This window comes from Lichtheimia ornata (genome assembly GCF_029851405.1).
Source record: "Lichtheimia ornata isolate CBS 291.66 chromosome Unknown scaffold00043, whole genome shotgun sequence".
Lineage (NCBI taxonomy): Eukaryota > Fungi > Mucoromycota > Mucoromycetes > Mucorales > Lichtheimiaceae > Lichtheimia > Lichtheimia ornata.
The window spans coordinates 258,713-276,478 of record NW_026695363.1 but is presented as its reverse complement, the minus strand read 5'-3'; the positions used below and the strand labels follow the sequence as shown (position 1 = coordinate 276,478).

The window sequence follows — 17,766 nt, the reverse complement described above, 5'->3', positions numbered from 1 at the left end:
TGTGTGTTATCTACTCTTGACCAAAACCAAGTGTTTCCTCCACGGCAAGTGTCAACTTGGCCACGAGGGCGTCATACGATTTGTAAGGGGGCATGTCGATACGATTGAAACTAAATGAGAATGTCAGCTGAATGAAATCTCTCTGTAACAAACATCCCACCCAACTTACCATGTGTGCGCCTTGGGTAATTGTGTAACTTCTCCCGCCTTTTCAATGGTGAAGCGGCGAGGACCATCACTACCTTGGAGATCCTTAAATCCATTGACAGGTATACGTGAAGTGCCAGTTGTGAATTGCAAAAGTCGAGATTTCTTTTCACTATCCCAGGAGCGAACGCACTACAATAAAACACACAAACATCAGTCAAAAAAGCTGATACCTCGCACACGCATTCCTGTTCTCGTTCCATACCTTCCAGAACCATTGGATTACATCATCCTGCTCTGTGTAGCCACGGTAATCGGTATGCTTCTTCCAATCATCCACATCAATCTCGGCAATACCACCAATCAACAACTCAAGTTCACGTTCATCAAACACATTGACCAAATCTTGAGGAATGAGCTGGTTGAAACCTTCCTTGAAGGCCTTGAATTGTTCTTCAACACGCTTGGAGATACGCCATTCTGTGATAAGGCTATCATCATATACATGTATCAATAACCTGGTACATCCATGGTGTCATATACTTACTTGATATACTCCTTTTTGTTCTCTTCGGTTACTTCAATGTCACGACCTCCAGGCTTGAGATCAACAGTGACCACTTCACCAAAGCGATCATCATCAGTAGAGAAGGTGAGATCCAAAACATCGGTGATGTCATTGTCACTATCACAAGAAACATGAATATGGCTGCCATGCATATGATATGAGTGGAAGGTTTCAACTTACAGGATCCATTGCAAGCTTCGGTGGAAATCAGCATCTACACTTTCCATGTCGCCCACTGTGACCTTTTTGTTGAGGATGTTCTTGTAGAATGATACGATAAAGAAGGCATCCAAGAAACGACGATGGAAGATAGCCAAACCAACAACGCGACCAATGAATCTAAAGTAGTTGAGATGCTCGGGGTTGATTCCAGAGTGGGGGTTGATTTGAAGCGTGTAATTGTCATGAGCCGAGTACTCAAACAAGCTATAAAACTCGTATAAGTATATGCATGCTTTCATTCCATAGGATCTTTTTACTTACCAGTAGAATGGATTGAACATTTCGTGTGAAAGCAAAAAGAAGAATTCTCTGGAAAGACCACCATAATCCAAACCATCTTCTCCATCAAACTTGATCATGAGACGCTTTCGAAGATCGGCAGGGGCTTGACGCATAATTTCTGCATAGGCATCTTCGAAAATATGTTCACGACGCACCTTGATATGACATTGACCAGGTACAGGACGCAATGCAGGTTGTGAGCGGAAGTAGATGAGCTTACGACGGAAATCACGCTTGTATTGGGGCACATTTTGATCAAGGCTACTCGGCAATCTCGGATCTAAAAAAGGTGGTGAATACATACAATGCAATGTAAAAGGTAATAATAATAATGATACATACCATCCCACGTGGTTGTTTTGGTATTATGATCCACAAAGTAGACTCTTCCTGTGCTGGTAAGACGCATTTCCCATCCTGATGGCAATGGACCAAGCTGTGACACGGGTTGTACCTGAACTTGAAGATTGGATCCAGGACCAATAGTGCTGATGTATTGTTGTCGTCGAGGATCCACCCACGTCGTTGTTCGTGTATTGTGATCCACAAAGTAGGGTCGACCTTCAGGTGTCGTACGCATTTCTATGATATGAATGTAAGAAACAATTCACGCATCTATGAACGTACAAAGATAATAGGATACATACCCCATCCAGGTGGGAGTGGACCTGATCCAGCAGTTGTCATATTATGTTGCAACGCCATCACATTGGGATTGGCTTGTGATGATCGATTGGCAGTAGCACTTGATGATGCCGAAGCGCCAGCCGCTGATGGTGTTGTAGTAGTAGCAGATGGAGGCTGTGTTTGATTATCCTGCGTGTTGCTATTCGAAGATGCTGCTGCTGCTGTTGCTGCTGTTTCGGGAAGACCACGCGCATTATGCCGCTGACGTTCCATTTCGGTTTGCTGTTGATGTTCTTGTGCACTACGTGCTCTACAATAAAGTTGTATCAGTATGGCAGTAATAAGATTGATCCATTCATTCATTCATCAACTTACGATGGGCGTTTCCAAGTGGTTGTTCTTGTATTGTGATCCACATAGTAAGGTCGACCAAGATGATCCACACGTCTTTCCCATCTAATCCCATTATCAACCCAAATGAGTATCCATTGCAATGATAATCAAGAAATGTGTAATCATACCCTGGTGGTAAATCATTTCGATCGTCTTGGTTGGCATTAGCTGATGCGGAGGAAGAGGATGCTGCTCCTGCTGCTGCTGCTGTAGGAGGAGTAGTAGAAGTAGCAGCGGTTGCTGGAGTAGCTGTATTGGTGGCATTTGCTGTTGTTGAACTATTGGTAGCTGCAGCTGCAGTTGTAGGAGATGTGTTGCGTGATGAAAGATCGTTTGTGATAAGAGAGCTGCTGGATGCATTGGTTTGGGAATTTGTGCCGGGGACGAGGGTATTTGTGCCGTTACGGATGGGAGCATTGATGTTTGTAGTGATGTTGAGAATAAGTTTGCCATGGACTGTTTCATTCGCATTGGATTTTTTGAGATCAAGAGTCAACATTTCTAGATATCATTGATGTTAATATCATACATACAAGGTCAACTCTCTATATATCCATCTACTTGCCATCACCACCAATATCCAAGTCAAAGACATTGCCAACTTGGACGTTAATGACACCCAAGAAACCTTGATCCTTCTTTTTGAACTTTTTCTGATCAAACACTTGAACTGCAATCACACTTTGGTTGGTCACTTGGCTATAGAGATAGATACATCTATTTGTCAGCATGTCATGTATGTACGTATCGTGGCTGGGTGTGTCACATTACAGGTCAAAGCTCTCGTTCCAATACGGGTTCAGTGTCTTTTTCATGACGGTGGTCGTATGGGTTTGCTCGCCATCCACGGTAACAACAGCTATCATGTATACACATTAGCTCGATTGGGGAATAAAGTGGTTGTCGTTGTCAATGCATACCGAATGGGTCTGGTAATTTGAAAAACAAGTCCTTCTTGACAAGGCCATCAGCTGCAATGACAGTCAGCCGAACTGTTCTGGTTTGTGCCGAGCTCGACATGGTTCGCTGTCAAGACAATGGAGGATTGTGAAGATAAAGATAAAAAGGGAAACGAGTGGACGACGGACGACAAGTATCGGAAAGAGGAAAAAGGGAAAAAAGGAAACAGGGCAGGAGAAGAAAGAGAAACAAATGCTTTCTTTTTTTTTGTGTGTGTCTGCGGAGCACAGGCGTTGTATGTGTGGGTGTTGGTGTTGTAATGGATAAACTGGAAAGCTTCCCAGCGATCTCCCACACACATACAGATACCACCACAAGGGCCTCTTTTTCTTTGTTTTCTTGTTCTTTCAGCATTTACTACAATAATCACACCATTCCATCCCACACCCCATTATTACATTTAATGATGACTGGATCATAGTATGAAACTCTTTCCTCTCCTCTCTAACGCCGATATCAAGGGTTGGAGAGAGAGACACACATATGTTTGTGCCAATTTGGGATTGCTCATTCATTTCTCTATTCTAAAAATACATACCCAGACATACATAATACCACCACCAACAACCCCCCCCCACCACCTGTTTACCACCCTTCCCCACTTCTTATCTAGGGTAATCCCAATGTAATAAGCAATCCATAACCATCATCCCCTTCAAGAAATTTTTGTCTATTCCATAATGAAAGATCATCACTTATGCATACAATTTACATTTATAACCCGTAGCCAGGTAATTGGTCCTTGCTTACTCATCTGTGTCTCAATCCACCCACGTGTCTTGCTCATCACGCACGCACACACACGCACAACAGGCACGGCGGAGCATCACAATGACGATAACCAAATTCATGGTGGGGGAAATTATATCCGCTGGTACAGCATGACGCTAAGATCACTATAAACGAGGTCCACTTAACACCCCTCCCCCCCTTCGCTCGTATGATGAAATTACCCTTTGTCATTGCCATTGTGCATTACTGCTTTATCATAGCTGGTGTCGGATGCATGTCAATGAGGAGACAATCATTAAACCTGCCACTTGTACCACATGAATGATAGATCTCTCACATGCATAACCCACATGAATGAATCATTGTTTGTATTGGTGGCAGCACGTATGCACATGTGCTATTATCATTACACACACCACACTCTCGGTACATTCCATTTAGAAACCATGCCCATTTCAGCATTTTATGCATGCACCACCCAAAGTGAAATAAGACATCGATGAACCATATACATAGCTCCTCACATTCCTTTCAACATTAACTTGTTGACGTGCACGTATCTACTACCACCATCATCATTCTTATTATGTATCGTCTCCTTGTTCTGATATGTGTATTAGCATTGGCTATGGTTCAGGACGACAAAAAGGCTAAAAATGAATAATCAGTGCTTTGATACATGAGCAAATTGTGGTATCCAAACTTTTGACTCTGCTTGATCTCTCAACTACAATATACGAAAGCAGCCTGCATACGTGCTGAGTGTGTCAGGCTGACTTTGAACATTGGCCTAATGCAAAGCTCAGACAACTTTCAAATCCAAATTACGCTACGTTGACCCTCCCAATCACTTTCGCGTTTCCATCATTGCTTTCAGCAGTACATTCTCTATCCAAAGATACTAAACAACGTCCCATTACGCTATATGGAAATTTTGTGGTCTATCATGTACATCGAAAATTCAAAAATAACTCGAGGGGCTATGGCCAAATGGATAAGGCGCCTGACTACGAATCAGGAGATTCCAGGTTCGACCCCTGGTAGCCTCGATTAGTTGATAATAGCTTGAAACGAGCTGTTTGTTTCTTTTTCTTGTTTTCTGTTTTGGGTCACGTGACTTTTAGGAGCATCCCTTTTGGCATTGACAGTAGTTGAAAGCCCTTTTTTACACAATCATTCATAGAATCAATCGATCTAGGCACCTGTAACAGATGCTTTTACCCTCTCTGTATGTACGCCTTATGGTACGTTTTTCAACATACCCTCACCCGGAGACACCAAGTTTGAATCATCTTGTTAATGTTGTTTATGCGTGATGCAAGGCATTCCAAATCAATTGGGTAACCATGATACTCTTAAAGTGCGCAAATCAAGAAATGGGGTACAATAAAAGAGCAAATAACAGCAGGGAAACAATACATGATTAAATCAGCCTTCGATATCAAGAGGGTGATGACGATGTAACTACTACTAAGACGACGACGACGAACTAATACTACTCTTTCCTTTCTTCTTTATACAGGGGTTGGCATGGATACATGGAATAAAAGGTTATGGATACCGATGACGTTGTACACCGGGTAAGGAATCGTAAGGATGAAGTTGGTTGTTAAAGGCGGTATTATTATTGGAGGTGGTGGTGTTGGTATTACTGCACCATGTGGTGGATGAAGGCACGACCGTGGATGATGATGATCTCACTATGGCTGGTTCAGGATGGGATAACGGTAGTGATGTTTGAGATGAATTGGTTGATGTATATAATAGAGTGGGAGCTGATGTTGCAGTGCTTTCTGATACAGAGGATGCATCTTGCAAGTTTGCTTGTGAGTAACTCGGCGGTGGTGATAAAGTTTGCTGATCCAACACGATCGAGGATGACATGACAGCGGTGTGATACGATGGCAATTCTTCTGCATAATGCGATATCTGGATCACCAAGCACAACCTCGCATTCTTGTACTTTGACGGCAACGCATCCTGTGCATTGGGTCGACGAAATGTCCACTTCAGGCGATCGGTCTTGTTGAATTCCCGTAACGTTTGTTTCAATGCAAGCTCAAACTGTAACAGCCCCTGGGATCAGTACATTTGACCTTCATGGACGAATGGTGAAGAACCTACTTGACGTATACGATGTACAAAGGTGGCTCGTCGACGGCTTGTCCAATAACTAAGAGCAGCAGGAACAAGGAGAAGGATAAGCGGATACCACATTGATATGTCAGCCGATCGTGCAGCAAGCGAGAAACCAGCAGAACAAGCAACACAGGCGATGACAAAGACAAAGACGTAATACTCGATATGTGTTGATGGGCATTGTGTACGTACAAGTCGATCCAGTTGTCGCATTCGTTCTTCAAAGATAGCTTTGGGTAACTATGAATCACACATAGATAAGTCATTGTTGTCGTCGTAGACTATTAGCTTCTTTTATGTATGGAGATATACGCACGAATTCAATAAATGAAGGAATTTGATCATGATCTTCGAACCATATTCGAGGTGGCATCCATCGCAAAGTAATTATGTTTATATGGGTGATAGGTGCAGGCATGTAGGTGGTGGTAGACAAGTGAAAAAGAAAGCATCAAAAGATATGACGCATCCACGCACACACAACCCACTCTACATGTAGTGGTGACCAACCTCGTCAGCTCCGTATTTCTTCTCCTCCTCCCCTCCTCTTGTCCTCTTGGGTCTCTTGGTGAATGGGTCTCTTTGACCAGACAAAAAAGTTAAAAAAAGGAGGTGATCTGTATGAAGGGGACAACTGGTTTGCCCAACACATTGAGCAAAAGGGGGTAGCCAAAAACAAGGGACGCGGGAGGGAATGACCTTGAGAGGAGAATGTGCACACACGTACATACACACATACATACAACTTTGTACTTTAATAATGACAGCGATTGTATATAAAGGATCAAGTAGCAGTATGGGTGGGAACAACGAGCATTGTCCAAAGATGGCATAATCGATGATCCAACATGTAGCAAAGATGCCCGGTGTAAATGTGTCCTCAGGGGAAGGTTATCAAATTTCTTCTTGTTGAGCGAAAGGAACAAGCACCATGTTGTATTCTACCTCGTTGTCATTGTCAGGTGACAAGAATCGGGAACAAAAGATGCCGACATTGTTGAAAGGAGAAGTAGCAGCAGCAACATCATAATAAGAGAAAGGGGATCTGTCGTACAGGGACAAGCATTCCTCCACCGTAGCTCCGCGGTAAGCCATGCCATGTCAACAACAGCGGGCCATCCATGCCAAGGGAGACCGCATTTGGGAAAGGGCTTAGATAAGCTCTGTGACGATGAACCACACACATCAAACTACAAGCTTGCATATCTTGCATATACCTGCAAATTCTAACGGTGGTCATAAGTGCTGTGTGGCAAGGCTTGGCATTTATCGTGTACCTCCACAAGCAGGTCTATATCAGGGTTCATGGTGAGACGACGAGGCTTGACAGCATGGTACAATAAATGCAGCAAAGCCCATTTTGTCAAAAATAGGCATGACACAAACAAACGCTCAAGTAGTTGTTATCAATGTTTGGCAGTGAAAAGGCAAAGTTGCTATGGGGATTGGGCTGAAGCATGACGTCGTTGGCTCTCTCAACTAAATGTATATAATCATTGTTGCTTGAGGAGCTCATTGTTTCTGTTTTCTATTTTTGCTGCAGCCGGACCATTGGGGTAGAATACTCAACATGATTATTAAAGCAGTCATTGGGCTCATTATTGCATTTGCTTTGACACAAAGCGGTCGTAAACTTGGTACGAGATAACAACATTGACATCAACACGACATGCATTCACTCATCAACTATCTTGTGTATGAATGAAAAGCTTCCCATGTCATCATGGGAGGTATGCAAACCCTTATCTGTTATTTGCCATTCCAGAGACGACTCAGGATAGTGCAAGAGCTTTTCATGGTTCCTATTCCTAAAGGGCGTCGTAGACTCGAGCGATTTCGTAGCCCATATGGATATCAATGGGATTCAATCGTCAAAGTGGCGGATAGGGATGATGGTGCTCAAGGTCACTGGTTCATTCCAAATGTTCACAAGCAAGGAGGGTTACCATGGGCCGAAAAGACTGCTAATGACGCCGACTTGATCATTATGTATTTTCATGGTAAGCGTATTATGGTCCTTGATGCTTTTAAATACTTACATGTAGTGTTGTAGGTGGCGGATACTCCCTTGGTAATGGTGAAAGATGGATATACGCCTATGGGTTGTTAACGTTAATGTTGTGTAGGGCACTCGCTAATGAATACAACGGCATATTTGCACATGGTTGAGCGATTAAAAATCGTGCACGGCATTCAAGCTCGTGTCTTTGGTGTTGACTATCGCATGTTTCCTGATGTCCAATGGCCAACACCACGAGAGGATTGTGAAAAGGCATATAGCTACATGGTGCGAGACTTGAAAGTTGATCCATCCAAGATCATCATCGGTAGGTTGACTTTTGGATAATAAGCAAGGTGCAGGATTCGATATTTGGGTGGTGATAACACATCTATACAATATAGGTGGTGATAGTGCAGGAGGTCATTTGGCGTCAACCTTATTACTGCGTATCAAGGATCAACTCCATCGCGACGACATTAAGAGGGATGATCATGTCGACCCGCTGCCTATGCCTAAGGGTGCCATTATGGTATCACCATGGGTGGATGTCAAATCCAATTCGCCAACATACACTTCCAATGCGAACAAGGACTGCCTTATCATTCCTCCAAATCAAAATCATGCATATTGGTTTGTACCAGATATTACCCACAAGAGTCCCAAAGAACAGGAGGCTTTAGCCATGGATCCTGATCTCTCACCCGTGTTTGGCGATTACAATGGGGTATGCCCAATGATTGTGACCTATGGCGGTCACGAGTTGTTTGCCTATGATATCGAGCGATTCATCAAGCGACTTAAAGAGGGCCATGTTGATGTCAATGTAGTGTCACGAGCCGATGCTGTTCACATTTGGGCGTTGGAGCGATTCGTGACACAAAATCACCAGATTTGGCTGGAAGGCATTAACAAGATCACTGACTGGTGTGCAGCAAGCATACGTCAACAATAATAAACGCGATGCATAAATCACTTGAATGACATGATACATGAATACATGAACAACAAGGGTCGTTGTCGGGAAGCAATAATGCATGTATGGGGTACAAAATTGGGTCATCCAAAAGCAGCGTTCTATAATCTCGATCACGGGCTATGCAATGAATAGATGGTAGTGTTATTAGCCGTGAGCCGACTTCATCCTATTGTGCAATGACAAAAAGTTGTCTCCATTTCAAATCATGATAGTGATACAACGAGGCTCATCATGTAACGAGTCAATTATAGGAAACCCATTCCTCGCAAGGAGTATATAAAGATGTCTTTTTTTTCTTTCTCTTTCACGCTCATCTATAGCTTTTTGATGCTGGAATCATTAATACGACATGGTCTCTCGGGTGTTGTTGCCCTTGCTTGTATCTTTATCCTGACCAAGAGTGGTCGTAAATTTGGTATGCTTAATCCATTGCTTACCTCCTCCATCCCCTCTCACACCATTCACGTCATACTCTTAGCTGCCCATGTATTCTTTGGAGGTATACGCAAAATGATGTTACTTTTACCGCATAAGACTCGTTGCAATTTCATCAAGAAAACTTTTGCTCTTCCATTGGATGAAGCTCGCCGCCGCTTTGAGAAAGACACCCAACCTTACGGCTATCAATGGGACGCCATCGTCAAAGTGGATAAACCAGATGGTGTGCAAGGTCACTGGATAACCCCCAATGTTCATAAACAAGGCGGTCTTCAATGGGTCGAGAAAACTGCCAATGATGTCGATTTGGTCATCATGCATGTTCACGGTATGTCTATATGACTTAGGCCGGCATTGTAAAAAAAAAGCTTCTTGTTAATCATGTTGACGTTTCACTCGTTAGGTGGTGGATTCATGAGTGGTAATAAGGGTGCAAAAGGCATTGATGTTAAAAGGATGTTTGCTAATGACACACGATAGGACACTCGTTAATGTATACGCCGTCATTTTTGTACATGCTTGAACGATTTGAAAAGGTGCATGGTATTCGAACTCGCATCTTTAGCGCCGAGTATCGTTATTTCCCTGAAGTGAGTTGGCCCGTGTTTCGAGAGGACTGTGAAAAGGCTTATGGATACCTTATGCATGAGCTGCAAATCCATCCTTCCAAAGTCGTTATTGGTGAGCTATTTTATCAAGCTGGTATATTCTTTTCGCTGCTTATTGACATGGGTGCATTCTATATTGTAGGTGGTGATAGTGCAGGAGGACACGTGGTAGCAACCATGCTGTTGAGCATTTTGGATCAACAACAGCAAGCCTTGAAAGGCATAACCGGAAATGCATCTTTACTCCCAATGCCTAAAGGCGCGTTTATGGTTTCACCATGGGTACGATTCGACACCTTTTCGCCAACATTTACCACAAATCTCGATAAGGATTGTTTGCCATTTAAACCAAATGATCTCAACGGATGGATGATCGCCGACTTTTATAACAAGAGCCGTGATGAGCAAGATGCCCTGCTACGGAACCCCTATGCATCACCTTTATATGGTAATTACAATGGTGCATGTCCAATGCTTATCACATTAGGTGGTCGAGAAGTATTGCTTCATGATATTGAGGACTACATTGGACGACTCAAGACACAAGGTATCAAGTTGGATGTCATCAAACACGAAGATGGGGTTCATCTCTGGGCCATTGAGAGATTCTTGGCACAAGATGATCGAATGTGGCATGAAGGTGTGGATAAGATTATCGATTGGTGCGCTTCAACCGTTTGTCAATAAAAAAAAAGATGTTCATGTTACGCATGATGAATGATACAATGCGCGCCGCCTATGTGGTATAGGTATCCATGGTAACACCAAGGAGACATATTGGGAAAATCTAGGCTGACCGTGATCGGAGCTGACGATCAACAATAAGATTTCATTTGCAGGTGGGGGATGTAAAGCTTATCCTTTTTTTGCACCTCTTCTTTCGTTTTTCAACAACACCGCGCTAGAATGGGTGCAGCAACAACCTTGGCTCCCGACTCGTTTTTACATGGTGTTCCAGGCATCAGACCTGTCATTATTGGTCTCGTTTGTGCGTTCGTTTTGACCAAAAGCGGTCGCAAGCTTGGTATGTGTTGTTACAACTTTGTGGGCAGCCCAACAGGAATACCAACATCGCCACACTATAATAGCTGCTCATGTCATTTTGGGTAACATCCGTAAATCCTTGTTGCTTTTACCATTACGAGCCCGTTGCCAAATCATCAAGCGGATCTTTACACTTTCTATATCTCATGGTCGTCGTGCCATGAATCAATCTACACATCCCTTTGGTTACCAGTGGGACACGATCATCAAAGTCGATCGCGGCGAGGTTCAAGGACACTGGATCATCCCCAAAGCCAATGAACATGGTGGTCTCAAATGGGCCGAAAGTACAGCCAACGATGCCGACTTAGTCATCATGTATGTTCACGGTACGTCTTTATAAGTGTATATCAACAATAGCCTAGCACACGGATTAATCTATTTGCATAAATTTCTATAGGCGGTGGATTTAGACTTGGTAATGATGAGAGAATCACGTGCGTACATTCACACTCCTCCCCACTCATGTCAATGATTTCGTTTAGGAAACTCGTTAATGTACATGTCATCCTTCTTGCATATGATTGATCGATTGGAAAAGGTTCATGGTGTTCGTGCCCGCATATTCAGTGTCGAGTATCGCATGTACCCTGAACAACAATGGCCTGTATCTCGTCAAGATTGTGAAAAGGCATACTCATACCTTGTGCGTGATTTGCAGTTGGATCCATCCAAGATCATCATTGGTGAGTGGCTCATTGTGAATGTATCTGAAGGGGTATACTAATATTATGCATCCGAAGGTGGTGATAGTGCTGGTGGTCACGTGACAGCGACTTTGTTATTAAGCATCCGTGATCAATTGCAATCCAAGGAGGTGGTATCAATGAGCTCGATTGCACGTCTCCCATTGCCTATGCCTAAAGGTGCTGTGATGATTTCACCATGGGCAAACATGGAATCTACGTCGCCAACCTACACCACGAATGCATCCAAGGATTGTCTTCCATTCAAACCAGGGGATCGTCATGGCTGGTTATTCCCCAACTTTGATACCATGAGCAAGGATGAGCAAGATGCATTCCTTAAAGATCCCTACGTCTCTCCAATGTATGGCAATTATGAAGGCGTGTGCCCTGTTCTTGTAACCGTCGGTGGCGAAGAAGTCTTTGCTCATGACATTGAGCAGCTCATTGAACGACTCAAGGAAAACAAGGTCAAGGTCGATGTTGTCAGCCGTCATGACACTGTTCACATCTGGGCCATTGAGCGCTTCTTGGCACAAAACGAAAAGATTTGGTTGGAAGGTATCAATAAGATTATCGATTGGTGTGCTTCGGCTATTCATCAATAAAACAAATGGCATCATGTGAATGAATTGAGTCGCGTGGCACAGTAACAGATGCCGATGCTGTTTACTTTTGGAGAAGGCTACTAGTAAAATGGGGGAGTGAGCCACCACTACCGGAAAGCCTAACGTTACGACATGCGCGCTATTCGAGGCAAGTGTGCGTGATGTGCCACATCAAACAGAACAGGGTGTGTGCCCTGGTGGTGCTGAGTAGAGTATAACAACGATGATGACGATTGAGTCAAATATTTGGGCAATGTCAAAACAAAAAAAAGAGTGGTGTTTACGCCCTTATGCAAGATGCAGTCATCACTTTATTACAAGTGCACGGGTAAAGACAACAATGGAGATGAGTGTTATTCTAAAGTAGTGGATGACCCAATAAGGCAAAGTCAGCATGCACGCTCACATTGAATCCACATGGCACTGTGTGCCCAATATTAAGCAAGAGATAAAATGCCGTACAACGTTCCTCAGCACATCCATCATAGGTTAGTTTCACTGTGAATGATCGCCTGGAACACAGAGTGAGAGTGCTTCAATGACAGCCACCGGAACACGCCGAGAATGATAAAGAACTTTATTCTCATTTGATTGTAGTAATAAGGAATGTTTGATTGTTATGGCTGATGGTGGATGCCAATACGAGTCGGGGCTTATAAGCACAAACAAGATCCCCGATGGAAGGATAGCATATGTCATTGTCTGGGAGCTAAATAAGGGAACAAAGAAGGGCATTTGTGTGTGGAGAAAGAATCCGGAAGAGAGTGTGACCCACAATCCAGGCGTACATGCATCATCCAAAGGCGGTCGGTGCGCAATCAAAACGAGATACATCCACACGCCTATCAATATTGATACCTCTCTTTTCTTTTTCTTTTTACTCCCCTCTTTTCTTGTATTTATTATTGCTCATTTGACAAAAAGGTAAGCAAAGAAACCTTTATTGTGTAACGCTTCACTGCAACATGCATGACGGAGTTATTCACATCCCCTTCTTTCTTCTCGTCTTCTCAATGGCACATGTTGTCGATCTCCATTCCCCATTGGCAACTTTTACCGATTCACTGGTTTCCTAATGTCGTGGTTTCCATAACTCAAGTTGAGGTTGAACAGGAACTGAGATTTCATCTTCCTTTCGTCTTTCCTCGTCCACCAAGCAAAATCATCACGGGAACCAAGATTCAACATGCCACAATGTAAGCAGTATCACAAAGGTACATGCTCCCGTACTCATCGATAGCCCATGTTTGTAGCGGCATCACACCATCATTCCCGACACCAGAGTTATTGGTCATGGGAAAACATCCAACCATCCACCAACTTGTACACTAAACCCAATGTCATTCAATGCACACCAACCATTGGTATCCCTGGCAACGACATTTTACGACTCACCTTGTCACTGGATGATATGGCCATTCTTCCCTTACTTTCTATTGCTTTTGGTTCATGCGTTACCCCAACAACGAGCACCATGATTGATGCAATGACGATCGAGTTATCAGCCATTGTACCTGAAAAAGAGCACATTGAAGATGCTGTCGATCGAATGCCGGTACCGGTGCGTGTGATTATTTGCAGTGCACGACAACAGCAGCAAGCTCAAGTCTTGGATAATTGGCTCGTAGCTACTATGACATATTCGTGCGATATCCAAAAACAATTGCGGACCGAAAACAACAATGATGGTGATGATCGGCAAGTCGGCGATGACTACAAAGGAAAACAACCGGCTGTCGGACGATACGATACATCATCAGCCTCGTCACGATGTTGCTTTTTCACTGTATTGCCGACGACGATGGAAGGTATATACCTTGAAGTGTGGTTGCCAAGGATGATTAGGAGAATATTGACTGATTGGAAGAAGGGGAACCTCTTTTCTTTGTGTTGATTGCATAATAGAAGAAAAGGCCAAGACGACTTGTGAAGAAGATTCATTCAACATGATTCTCTCGTCGCCACCATTATTAGCATCATCCACTAGTACCAAAGTGGCGGTTCAATCGGCGATGGATCCGACCCGATATGACAAAGGTAATTTAATTGTGTTATTCTGATCGGTCCATCGCTGACCTTTGTCTCTGCTCTCCTCTCTCTCTCTCGCTCTTTCTCTCTCACACACCCCCAACTCCTTATTTCATTGTCCATCATCTGTGTATGATCTGGTGTACTATCAACCACAACACACAATGCTCCGCTTTCGCATATTTCCTATAATGGTGATCATCTCCGTCCTTGGGCTCGTTATCACTCTTCTTTTTTTGACGATTGTGGGCTTTTTTGGCGCGCTTTTCACAAATGCACAAATGTCGATCCAACCACCACAACACTGTCACCATCCGATATCACAGCCCGCATCACAGTGGGAGCAGCTGATTATTCTTATCCTTCCAACAACAATAATGATCATGACGACTCAGCTTGTTCTTTAACAACTACTACTCCTTCCAACATGTCACATCAGCAGCAACAATCTTCACAAGACAATAGCAATATGCATCCTTACATCATCTCTCCTATGCAAATGCAGGCTGGACCTGCAGCCGATACAGTAAGATCGGTTTCAACACCTTGCAGTAGCAGCAGTAGCAGCAGCCCCAGCCAACAAGAGTTACAGCAATTTATGGATACATCAATCATGGTGGCATTTTCGCGTTCGACGCCATCACCAAGTACTACCACCACCACCCAACAACCTACCACACAAGATATAGATGCATACGCGTTTGTTCCCTACAAGGCGAATCTCCATGTGCGTGGTGATCTCAATACAATGGTGCAGCAATGGACACAAGAGGAATGGCAACAGCAACGACGCTTGGTGCGTTTCTGGAGGCAGCAGACTACAGGACCTGAGGACATTGAATGTACATTTGCACCCATATCCCAAAGCGAACATCCAGAACAAGCTTCCATGATTGTGGTATCATGCATTTATTGGCAGGAGATGGATGATTTCTTTATTACATCAGTCGATTGCTTGTATTTGCTCGAGTGCTTATTGGCAGTGCGTTTCACAGTCGAGGAGAAAAATCGGATCAGACGCAACCTTGAAGAATTCAAGCCATTGACCGTGAGCCGATCCAAAGTTGAAAGTGCACCCTTTTTTCGATTGGTCATGGGGTTTCCCAATCCACGCCCAAGAAACATTGAGAAGGATGTGAAGGTATTCCCATGGAAATCACTCGGCCAAGCTTTGAAAAAGATCATTGGAAGGTATACGGCGAGCTATAGTAGTACTGCCAGCGTCAATTTTACAGCTCTCGCATGCACCACTACAACATCCACAGGCTCAAGCTCATACCATGATCGGGTGCTGGTAGAGGCGGATAAGGATGATGGCGGCGATGATGATGATACCTTGTCCAATTCACAACAGTGATTGATTCCTCCTCTTTTCAGACAACGTGCAGCACCTGATCAATTCCCCTCACTACCATCCAAAATGCACATGTATATCTTATCCTCACAACACATATTATTATATCATATTGGTCCATGCCATCTCTCTCTTTCATTTGCCAAACCGATAGAATTATACACATTATACTAGTTTAGTCGACTCACTCTTTTAATAAATATAAGTTTATGTATGTATCAATCGAGGCCGCCCAAATAGAGTTAATGATGCAGTTATATGATACACAATGGTGCTGTAGATCACAGCGGAAGATTTTGACAATGCGAATTTCCCTTTTCTCCTCATTTCCCGTCGATCTATGATTTCCTTTAAACAACGTGTGACGCGACACAATCATTATCTCATGCGGACAATCATGCTGCTAGCAAGATGCTTTGTGCTTGAGAAAAAAGTATATAGCCCTAATCGCTGGAAGCTTCAGCCGAATTACTGGGCTTAATCATCGTGGAGAAGCATTGCAGTTTTCGGTTGCCGGGTTTCATCAATCCCAATGATCATCTTGTCTTTGAGCCGATCATTGTTCTTCAAGTCATCATGGATAAGATCACGCAGTGAGTGCATGAAATGATGCAAGAGACATAATGAAATACTGAAGCTCGCCTTGGAGTCATGGTTGTAGAGTGTACAAAGAAAATGTCGTTGTCTCCTTTTTGACAAAACATCGTGCACATGCATGATGATAGGGTGAATAGAAGGTTTCCTTGTATCAAAAAAAAGCAACGTGTGTTACAACGTTATTGGCAAGATCCAATCACAAAGGAAAGGGAGGTGGGTTATACAATCGAATACAGCCTTTGTTCATGACACAATGAAACAACCAGACCTTTCCTTTTCTTCTCTTTTCCCTTTAATCACAGCCGTTACAAGTGGATCGGGTTTGCCATACCATAAATTCTTCTATAGTACAACAATGCATCAAGTACCCACACACAACGAGTCCAACCAGAAAGTTTCTATCCTTGTATTATGTAAAGGTGGATAGATGGATGTGAGGTGGTACTTGATGCATGGCGTGTCAAAGCATGAAGTGGATGATGATGGTTGTACATGGTTGACAGGTTGCACAAAGGATGATGATAGTAGCTGCCATGAAATAGCATATAAAGAAGGATGCACCAATGATGGCATCAAGGTCAAGTTGACAATGGATGCCCTCTTTTTCAACGCGTTGTATATATCCAATCCCTTCCATCCCTTCCACCAAACCAATATCCATATCCATAAGAAATCGTATGTATTCAAACAAGTTGCTACGCGTAAATAAAGCTGCTTCTATACAATGGCTATCTGTTGGTCACGTAAAGAAAGGCTACAAGGCAGGCTGCTGCAAGTAAAGAACGCTGCTGGAGACAATGGAGTAAGGCATTGCTAATGGCAACTGCTGGAATGAACGCTGTTACGATTGTTTGTGGCCGAGGCGGGGGTGCACAAGGGAAGGTGTGGTGTCAAGAAACGCGTGTGTTGTTGTAGTGGGGTGCATACGCCAATGGGCTATTGTCGATAGTATACAGTATCATCTTTCCATCCTTCCAGTCATGCAAGGTAGCTGAGTTACACACAGTGTTCCCTCTGCATCTTTTGCTCTATTGTAATCATACTACTTTACATTAAACAAAGACCACTTCTCATATAGCATCACGCTTACAACATAGTAAAAACATAAAGGTGCCTGTATCTCTAAACTTTACAATCAAACGTGGGGTTTTTATTAGAGCAACGGGCTCGGCTTGGCCAACTGCACCTTGGGTGCAAGTTTCAAGTTCATCGTGGCTAATCCCAGATTTCGCAATGTCGCCACCAGCCAAACTGGATCTGGGGGTCAACCTCTTCGACGACGACCAAAAAAATATTTTTTTGGGCTAGTTGCGACATTGAACGCGAAACTTTCACACAAGGTGCTGTTGGCCAAG

At 43.5% G+C, this 17,766-nt stretch overlaps 6 protein-coding genes and 1 non-coding gene across 7 annotated transcripts; 5 read left to right on the top strand and 2 right to left on the bottom strand.

Annotated features, from left to right (window-relative positions):
* Positions 1-10: 10 nt before the first annotated feature.
* Positions 11-3,259, bottom strand: O0I10_008315 (uncharacterized protein; the record flags this gene model as incomplete). Its single annotated transcript, XM_058488319.1, has 13 exons — positions 11-110; positions 170-339; positions 413-638; positions 695-832; positions 896-1,141; positions 1,199-1,499; positions 1,562-1,801; positions 1,867-2,156; positions 2,222-2,302; positions 2,368-2,740; positions 2,811-2,938; positions 3,011-3,098; positions 3,160-3,259. The coding sequence occupies 13 exons, from the start codon at positions 3,257-3,259 to the stop codon at positions 11-13; spliced, it is 2,481 nt and encodes an 826-aa protein (XP_058341004.1).
* A 1,648-nt stretch (positions 3,260-4,907) lies between these two features.
* Positions 4,908-4,980, top strand: O0I10_008314. The gene has a single exon. It is a non-coding gene; the product is annotated as a tRNA-Arg (tRNA).
* A 502-nt stretch (positions 4,981-5,482) lies between these two features.
* Positions 5,483-6,488, bottom strand: O0I10_008313 (uncharacterized protein; the record flags this gene model as incomplete). Its single annotated transcript, XM_058488318.1, has 3 exons — positions 5,483-5,995; positions 6,056-6,310; positions 6,387-6,488. 3 exons carry the CDS (start codon positions 6,486-6,488, stop codon positions 5,483-5,485), a joined length of 870 nt encoding a protein of 289 aa, XP_058341003.1.
* A 1,152-nt stretch (positions 6,489-7,640) lies between these two features.
* On the top strand, positions 7,641-9,024 carry O0I10_008312 (uncharacterized protein; the record flags this gene model as incomplete). The annotated part of the gene is made up of 5 exons (XM_058488317.1): positions 7,641-7,707; positions 7,780-8,070; positions 8,124-8,141; positions 8,197-8,397; positions 8,474-9,024. 5 exons carry the CDS (start codon positions 7,641-7,643, stop codon positions 9,022-9,024), a joined length of 1,128 nt encoding a protein of 375 aa, XP_058341002.1.
* A 351-nt stretch (positions 9,025-9,375) lies between these two features.
* Positions 9,376-10,781, top strand: O0I10_008311 (uncharacterized protein; the record flags this gene model as incomplete). The annotated part of the gene is made up of 5 exons (XM_058488316.1): positions 9,376-9,463; positions 9,527-9,814; positions 9,890-9,907; positions 9,967-10,167; positions 10,237-10,781. 5 exons carry the CDS (start codon positions 9,376-9,378, stop codon positions 10,779-10,781), a joined length of 1,140 nt encoding a protein of 379 aa, XP_058341001.1.
* Positions 10,782-11,000: 219 nt separating this feature from the next.
* On the top strand, positions 11,001-12,432 carry O0I10_008310 (uncharacterized protein; the record flags this gene model as incomplete). Its single annotated transcript, XM_058488315.1, has 5 exons — positions 11,001-11,118; positions 11,183-11,467; positions 11,539-11,556; positions 11,624-11,824; positions 11,882-12,432. The coding sequence occupies 5 exons, from the start codon at positions 11,001-11,003 to the stop codon at positions 12,430-12,432; spliced, it is 1,173 nt and encodes a 390-aa protein (XP_058341000.1).
* A 1,243-nt stretch (positions 12,433-13,675) lies between these two features.
* Positions 13,676-15,817, top strand: O0I10_008309 (uncharacterized protein; the record flags this gene model as incomplete). Its single annotated transcript, XM_058488314.1, has 3 exons — positions 13,676-14,240; positions 14,338-14,469; positions 14,787-15,817. 3 exons carry the CDS (start codon positions 13,676-13,678, stop codon positions 15,815-15,817), a joined length of 1,728 nt encoding a protein of 575 aa, XP_058340999.1.
* Positions 15,818-17,766: the final 1,949 nt, after the last annotated feature.